This window comes from Pundamilia nyererei, unplaced genomic scaffold (assembly GCF_000239375.1).
Source record: "Pundamilia nyererei isolate P.nyererei 1_Seehausen unplaced genomic scaffold, PunNye1.0 scaffold00568, whole genome shotgun sequence".
Taxonomy (NCBI): domain Eukaryota; kingdom Metazoa; phylum Chordata; class Actinopteri; order Cichliformes; family Cichlidae; genus Pundamilia; species Pundamilia nyererei.
In genome coordinates this window covers 35,027-43,395 of record NW_005187969.1, presented here as the reverse complement: position 1 = coordinate 43,395, position 8,369 = coordinate 35,027, and the positions used below count along the sequence as shown (strand labels likewise).

Below are 8,369 nucleotides of genomic sequence, written 5' to 3'. Positions count from 1 at the left end.
TGTGTGTGTGTGTGTGTGTGTGTGTGTGTGTGTGTGTGTGTGTAGAACTACTATGAGAAAATGGAGAAGCGTCAGGAGAAAGAACGAGACAGCAGCAAGAAGGAGCACACCACCAAGCTCATCACTCCTCAGGTGGCCAAGGTGGAGCACACCTACAGACCAGGTAATCCACACCGGCGCTTCGCCGCGTGATGTCACATGTCGCGCTGCTGATCGAGCTCAGCTCTGACGCGGGTCTGTCTGCAGTTCAGTTCGCAGGCTCTCTGGGTAAACTGACCGTCTCCAGCGTCAACAACCCCCGCAAGATGATCGACGCCGTGGTGACGACTCGCTCAGACGACGAGGTTTTTATTTCTTTCCACATGCAAACGTTTTTATGACGACGCTGCTTCAGCTGCACTTTATTCGGAAAGTTTGCTTTATAAACAAAAATGGAGGCTCAGATGAGAGCGGGTTGTTTCTTTAGACCAGGTGACGATCAGGTCGCACAAGAACAAAACGCGTTGTGAGACCATGAAGCAGCTGCAGGATCTCCACAACTTCAAATGCTCTGAAACTTGGTGAAAGGTTTGATCACATCAGAAAAACAGAATTCTGATTAAGAGTCGGCTGGAAATGAGAATAAATGAGACGTTATGGCACTAAATCCATCAGCGTTTCCCTCACATGTGTGTTTGTATGTCGCTCTGAGAGAAACCTGAGTCTTTGCCTTTAGCAGACGCTGCTAACAGCCTGCGGCCCAGCAGCTCCACTCGAGGCTGGACGTACGGCACAGCTGGCAGTCGGTGTTACGGTGGATCAGTGTCCCTGTGAAACGAGCTTCAAATTGTCCTGAATCCACTTTATCCACCAAACCCAGCAGGCAGATAGAAACATGTGACACAGCAGCTGTTTGGTTCTGCTTTTCTGTTTTATCAGGTTTCAGCTCCCGTTGATCTTTTTGTTTCCGTTTTCTTGAAGGAGAAACGAGAGAAGCAGGTTTGGAATAAGAGGCGACAAATCCTCTACACAGTGGAGAAGGTAGGACGAGCAGAGCCGTGCACGACAGGATGTTCATGCAGACGGCAGGAAACGCTTCGAGAAATGTAACCTTCCTCCTCCTCTCTCCTCCTCCCCCTCCGCCCTGCAGATGTACAGTTTGCTGTTGGAGGTTCAGGACTTTGAGAAGTGCTTCGTCCAGGCGCCGGAGGAGGACCGCGAGGCTCTGCTGGAGCAGCACAAGAGCAACACGGAGCAGCTCTGCAGCTCGCTGCGGGAGAAAGAGTGGGACGACAGGTAGGAGGGGGCGGCCCTTACCCTGTCCAATCAGCGCCGTCACAGGCGGCTCAGCGGTGTAACGTTTTCTTCTCCTCGTCTGTGAAGAGTGAGTGACGAGCAGTGTGTGATGATCATGTCGGTGAGGAAGGGCAAGCGGCTCATCTCCCGGCTCCTCCCCTTCCTGCCCTCAATGCAGGCTGCTGCTGTTGTCATGGCAATTGCCCGCAACCTTCCCGCTTTAGCCAAGAAGGACAAACAGGACCAGGTAACCCCCGCAGGAAGTGACATCACTTTCACCTGTGTCTGTGCGGCGTTAACGCCTCTGCTCTCCGTTCAGGTGCTGTGCTGGTTGGTGGAGCCGGTTTCTGCAGTGATCCAGTCGTTATCGAGCGCCTCCCTCACAGATCTGCTCCAGGAGCTCCAAGGCAGCGAGGGCCAGCTGGCCACAGTGCTGCACAACAAGGTACGCGCCCCACAGCCCAGCCCGGACCAATCACAGAGCACGCGCCTCACTCCAGGTCACCCATCGCAACAGAAGGAAATGCCGTTTGTGCCACTTCCTGTTTCCAAAGTTTCTGAACTTTTTTTCTTCAACGTCACGACCAAACTCCAGATTTCAGCTGCTGCAGCTGCTCTGACAGAGTGTGTGATCACATGATTACACCTGAGCGCTCATTTCATTGTAAAACAAGCCGAAGAGTGTAAAGCTAGCATCACCTGCAGAGACGCAGCTGTGCTCGGAGTCCCTGAAGGATGGACGGGAGCGCTTACATCAGCGCACCTGCAGATCCTCATGCGCACAGTTTGTCCTTCCTGTTCCTCAAACGTCGCTGGGTTTGTGTCTCTCTGGGATTTTTATCCAGAGACCAAAGAAAACTTTTCTTCTCCTTCAGTATATCTGATGTTGTCAGAGTGATGCGTTGGCTCTGGGAGACGGTTTGGGGGGATTTTTGTTGCTGTTTTTTTTTTTGTTTGTTTGTTTGTTTTAACAAACTGATGTTCGTCCACGTGTGTTCACATGCACACGCCTGTTTCTGTCCAGTTTGGCGTGACGCTGCTCTACGTGATCCTGAGTGAAGGTGAGAGGATGCAGAGCTCCGACCCAAACTGTCAGCTCATGGACGACAATCGATGGTGAGCCGTGCGTGTGTCACTTATATAATTGTATTCAGAGGATTCACTGACGCCTCTGCTCGGCTACTTTTCATGTGCTGTGCAAAAGTCTTGAGCCACCCCTCGTTTTATATTTTTAAATTGGTCTAAGCAGCACCTGGTCTGTCAAAGATTTGAACAGTGTCGTTCTTGTACCTGAATGTTTTCACTGTTCAGCCACATGATGCTCAGCCAGTGCTGTGTCTGCACATAACGGACAGATGAACAGTTTCAGGTTTTGTCACAACACAGCTGCAAACCTGGCCTCTCAGTATGGCGTGCACTCAGAACAGAAGTGTGCAGCTTAACATTAAGTCAGCGTAAAAGGATTGCTACATGTAATAAATGATATTGAAATTAATTTGGAAGATTGTTTCAAATACTTTTGGTTTATTTTTATTAAAAAGTAGTTAAAAGTCTTCCAGAATTAACTGAACCTGTAATACCAGTTACCACCACAAGATGGTGCAGTGAGTCATGTGATCTTCATCGTCTGTGGTAAAGTCAGGTCAGCTGAAAAAAGATGAAGTCCTCTCCATACAGCTGCTGGAGAACGGCGCCCCCTGGTGGGGAAAGTTTGATGTGATTCGTGCTAATGACAGTGAGCATGACCCCGCCTCTCTCCTCCCTCAGGACTGAGTTGGTGTTTTCGGTGACGAGGGAGCTGCTCAGCGTCCCCTCCTCGTCCCTCTCTCCCCCCCTCTTCACCCCTCCCAACCTGCTCTCCCTCTTCTCGCGCTACGTGGACCGGCAGAGGCTCGAGCTGTTACAGGACAAGCTACAGTAAGTGAGCGGCGGACGAGCGGCGGCGAGAACACGAGAGGGGCGACGTTAAACTGACGTTGTATCCTGTTTCTGTTTCAGGATCTCTGCTTTGTCCAGGTAGAAGTTACTACACGCATCGACGCAGCCCCTCCCCCACCCACCCACCCACCCGATGCAGACCTTTTGTTTTCTGTGTGTGTGTGCGTGTGCGTGTGCGTGTGTGTGTGTGTGCGCGCACTCGAAGTGAAGCCACAGCGGATGATTTTAATCAAGCAGAATCTTTAGTCACTTTTGTTTTTCTGTGTTTAGTGTGTGTGTCTGTGTGCGTGCGTGCGTGCGTGCGTGCGTGTGCATGCGTGTGTGTGTGTGTGTGTGTGTGCGTGACAGCGACACTCAGCGTCTGAATGGGGACAAAAGTTAATGAAATCTGCATTTTTAAGTATCTTGTTTACGAATATGTCTGTGATGAACCTTCAGATTAAAGAAAGTATTTCTATTATATAAAATCTCGGCTCTTTCTGCACACGTGCAAACGCTCCGGACGATTCCGTCCAATCGCAGATCCAAAAACCATCAGTTATGCAAAAATGTGACGTTAAATGTTGTTGTGGTTAATTCACTGATATTTTTGATTTGCATGAGAAACAACATCAGGAAGAAACGACATTCTGCCCAGGTGAGTAATTCACAGGTAAAGCATACGAAGGTCACAGAGTGTGAGGGAACCTCAGGGTTTCCCCACGTCAGTCACCTCTTATCAGGGTTTTAGATAAGAAACCAACAAACAGGCCTGATGCCAACTGACCAATCAGGTCTCTGGCAAACGCCCACAGGACAAACTTGGGGGAGGAGCACTTCATGAGCGGACTCAGATCATAATCTGTTTTCTTGTAAAATTGTCGAGGACGGGTTTCTGGATCCAGCCCAGTACCTCTGACTCAGTTTATTTAATTTAAATAGCAAAAAATAAGTTGGTTTTTTTTTTTTATCATGAGCGCTTTTTATTGGTAACTTAGAGGGCGGATATTTCTCCTTATTAAACCCAGAGTTTGAGCCATGACCCAGAATACTCCGTCCGTCTGTCGGCGCCTCTGCGGTCGATTGTCTGGTCCAGCGTTGTGTCCTCGGCTCTCACCCGCGGCGCCCTGATGAAGACGGCAAAACAGAGAAGAGTTTCAGTCTGATGTGGAACCACATCTGTGTCCATGTCTGTGACGTAGGTGGGCTTCAGGTCTGACAGGTGGAGCACATTAACGGGTCAAATGAAAACGCTGCTGTGTGGGGGGGTTACAGTCTACGTTGAGCCAGAATGCATCAGATGTCAGGAAAATGAAATGTGATGCTTTCTTGTAACGATGCAGGAAATTTTCAAAGTATCTTAAAATTGAAAATGATCAAATGTGAAGTTTACAGAAGTTTTCAGACCCTCGGCGGAGAACTTTGGAGAAGCACCCTCGCTCGGATAGTTTATCCCAGACTTCCCAACAGATCAGGGGGAAATGTCTGAACTCGGGATGATGTCAGTGAATCTGAAGCTGACGACTTCCTGTTGTGTGCTGCTCTACAAAAAACCTCCTAAACTTCATTCAAATGTTGTTTGACGTTGATGTGTGAAAGTGATCCACAGCTGTCAGGCAGGACTGAGTCGTGCCACGAGTACATCATTTACCAGGAAACGGGAAACTGAACGAGCAGACGACACCCACAGCAAACCGCTTCAAACATCTCACCTGCACAGTTCACCTGAATGACCGAGGAGGAAAGCCGTGGATTTACAGCTCCGCACTCCATCAGCGCAGACTCTCTTCCAAGGCAGTCAGAGAAAAAACGCCACATCGGCGTTTTGTTGGGAAGGTTGACGGCTTCGGTGGAAACAGCGATGTCGCAGCCCAGCTGTCTGCACACTATGCCCGCGTGGTTCAGGTCCCAGACTGTGGACTCTGCGCTCACCGGTTTGGTTTCGTTCCCGTTGTGGATGAGAAGCTTCCCAGCACAGGCAGCGGAGTCCTCTCTGGCTCTGAGCACGCCATCGTCCAAAATCACATCTGAATCATCTGTTAGAAACAGACACGTCAAAATGAGGAGGGGCCAAAATCCACTCTGCAGTTACACCTGACCAATGCCACGAGGAAGAAGAGACGCTGACAGAGACGAGGGAGAGAGGTGCCATTTAAAATTGTGTTTTAAATATGAACAAAATATTTTACTAAAATGTAAAAACTCTAAAAAACATGTTTTTGTAAGGTTTTGAGCTACATGTGGGGAAAAAGAGAGACCTGTAGTCATGCTGGTGACCTTATGGGAGATCAGCACGAGAACAAAACAAACACAAACCTCTGCACAGAGAGCACACACATATTCGCATCACAACACCATAAACCGCGTGACAAGTAACTGGGTGAGAGGTGAGCTGAAGTAGCCACGGCCATCCAGCCAGTGTCTTTGTACCTCTGACAGTGAGCGAGAGCCTCCCGGCCTCAGATGAGAAGCTGTGGCTGAAGACAGTGTTGCGATAGGCGCAGCTGTAGGTCCCCTCGTGTGTTTGATTGGCAGCTCTGAACCAGAAGCTGGCCGAGTAATTGAACGCTGCTTGGGTCAAGCTGCGGTTTTGGTGGGCGCCGGTGAAGCTGAGGGTAAAGGTGCCGTCGCTGTATCGTGGCTCCACAGAGCAGCTGATGCTGAAAGAGTGGCCCTTCCACACCACGCCCTGCGTTTGGTTCCCAGTTGGAGAAGTCTCACTGCCGTCAGTGTAGAAACTGATGTCAGGAGCAGGCAGCACGTCTGTAATGACATCATCATACACCTGATGAGCGCACGCGCTTTAAACACTCGAACTGTGTCGTAGAAAACAAAGAAGCGTCGGGTTTCAAGTTATTGGATCAGATTTATGAGCTGATGGTGCAAAACCTTTATTAGGGAGGGGCGGGGCTAATGTGACTGAAAGAGGTGTTATTACCACCTTATTACTTATGTATTTGTGTGAGTTTCCCTTCTGAGCAGAAACATTGTGGGTGGATAGAATGAGTAATAAAGATTAATCCTGCAGACGTGAGCTTTGAGGTTAACTTTACTGGGTCTTACTTTACTCGTCTTATTCTGCGTCTGCGGCGATAATTCAATGAGACTGCAGCCGCCTTAACCTCTGATCATGACATGTAAATGCTGCAGGATGAAACCCACAAACTACATGAAACACATGAAGCATTCTCACCAGCTTTTGGCCATCTTGCTGCTTTGACATCAATGTTATGCAGTTATGTGGCGAAACAACGGGCGGCATCGTGTGAAGGTAACTCGACAATCACAGCGTGAGGCGTGAAGTTCGACCTCCTGACCTCATCAGCAAAGTGTTTACTGAGGTCATGATTCACAGATGCTTTTTATATATGTATAATTCTTTTTACAGCTGGATGAGTCGCCCCCTGGTGGCCACTGATGAAGACTACTGCTGGAGGATGGGTTAAACTCCGCCCACACCTTTGTGTGACTTCCTGTGTCACTGCCTCCCACTGTCTGGCCTACTCTCTGTATTATAATGTAAAAACATGTTTAATCAAAAGAAAACTGGTAAGACCATAGAGAGGAACCTTTACTGGCGGTCTCAGACCTTTGACCTTTGACCTATGTGAACAAAATCCGTCCATCGCACCTGCAGCTGAACTGACCCTCAGCTCACTGTACAACAAATGCCGTGCTGTTCTCACCTGAGCAGATCACCTCAGTGGTGAAATCTGAGAGGCCCTTCCTCACCGTTCCGCAGTCCGTGAGCGCTCGCTCAGAGCCGTCACAGTCCGAATAAAAGCTCCAGACGCGCAGAACTTTGGGCCGGTGCCTGACGTTTTTGACTGAAACAGCAGAGCCGCAGTCGAGCTGTCTGCACGCCACGGCGGCCTCCTTCAGGCTCCAGGTGCGCTGTTTGCTCAGCTGTCTCCACTCTGCCTCGTGCTTGAACCTCAGCTCGCCGGCACAACGGTTCCCTTTGCCAACCAACCTCACATCATTGGAAGCTGCAATGAAATCATCAGCAACAAGAATCAGACGTGCTGCAACACTGCAGGAGGACACGATGACTGCTGCTGGAAGTAAAACTCACCAAATAACCCTGAGAGGGCTGCACAGCGCCTCCATGCTGACAGAGGTTTGTAGAAATCTAGCCGCTGTGCAACAACTCGAGCTTAACTTTATCAGAAATGTTGGTGTTTGATTGTTCTAGCTCGCTCTTCTCAACGCCAGCGGCTATTTTGAATGGTTTCTACGTTTTGTCCTACATCGTGTAAACTGAGTGAATGCTCCCGTTTTTAAAATAAAGATGCTTTTTTATTTACTGTGCACGCTGCTCTGAGTGCAGAATCTATTGAGTTTAGCGACTGACTCGTGTGACTCTGTGATGGAGTTTAAAGTGTTTGTGTTCAATGATTGACAGACTGCTGTCGCAAACACTGACCCACTGACAGGCTTGTTCAGCTTTTAATCAGATCGGCCGTCTTGTGACTGTGGTGCACAGAGAGCATGAAGATGCAAAAGTACTGCTACATAACAACAGCACAGAAAGTGCGAGGGAGTCAGGAGTGTTTGCCCTCCAGCATACTTTCCAAATAAAGCTCTTTAACTGTGGACGATAGATGAACTTAATTTATCCCAGAGCTGGAAAACTCCCTCGGTTTAGTTTTTCTGACTGTGCATCAGAAACAAAGAGGAAGGTGACATGAATTTACTTCTGCCTGCAGTTTTTGCAGACTGTAGCTCAGCTTAGTAACAAACAGAAGAACAAATGACAGCCAAGGTGAAAACGTCACGATGGAAGAATTACAGCTGGGAGACGTGGTTATTCAGATTTAAAGTGAAAGGGACTCACCTGTGGAAAAATGTGCTCCTGCTGGCCTTAGAGCCCAGCTCAGCATCAGCACACAATAAAACACAAGTGAAGACCACGTGAAGACCCAGCTCTGCACTCTCATGTTGCTCTGACTTCACAGACCTGCACCAACACTCAGGTTTGTTGGCTCCCTCTGCAAATACAGAGTGAGTGCTCTGCTTTAAACACAGCAGTGTTTGCTTTGAGTGGTCAATGCTTCATGATCATAGTTCATAGTTCATATGGTAAACATGTTTACAGCCTGATACAGAAACAGCTGTGGTCTGTAATTTCCCCGTTGTAGCAGCCGTACAAAACATTTCTATATCTCTTCACAGTG

General features: G+C 48.8%; 1 protein-coding gene across 1 annotated transcript in view; it reads left to right on the top strand.

Moving 5' to 3' along the window:
* patl1 (PAT1 homolog 1, processing body mRNA decay factor) overlaps nt 1–3,360 on the top strand; it is a 12,319-nt gene extending 8,959 nt beyond the window's left edge. The window contains exons 11-19 of the mRNA XM_005754453.2: nt 46–163; nt 247–344; nt 961–1,020; nt 1,130–1,275; nt 1,363–1,522; nt 1,595–1,720; nt 2,300–2,391; nt 3,043–3,192; nt 3,274–3,360. Coding sequence (XP_005754510.1) covers nt 46–163; nt 247–344; nt 961–1,020; nt 1,130–1,275; nt 1,363–1,522; nt 1,595–1,720; nt 2,300–2,391; nt 3,043–3,192; nt 3,274–3,295 — 972 coding nt within the window. The 3' untranslated portion in view covers nt 3,296–3,360. The remainder of the gene's footprint in view (nt 1–45; nt 164–246; nt 345–960; nt 1,021–1,129; nt 1,276–1,362; nt 1,523–1,594; nt 1,721–2,299; nt 2,392–3,042; nt 3,193–3,273) is intronic.
* Nucleotides 3,361–8,369: the final 5,009 nt, after the last annotated feature.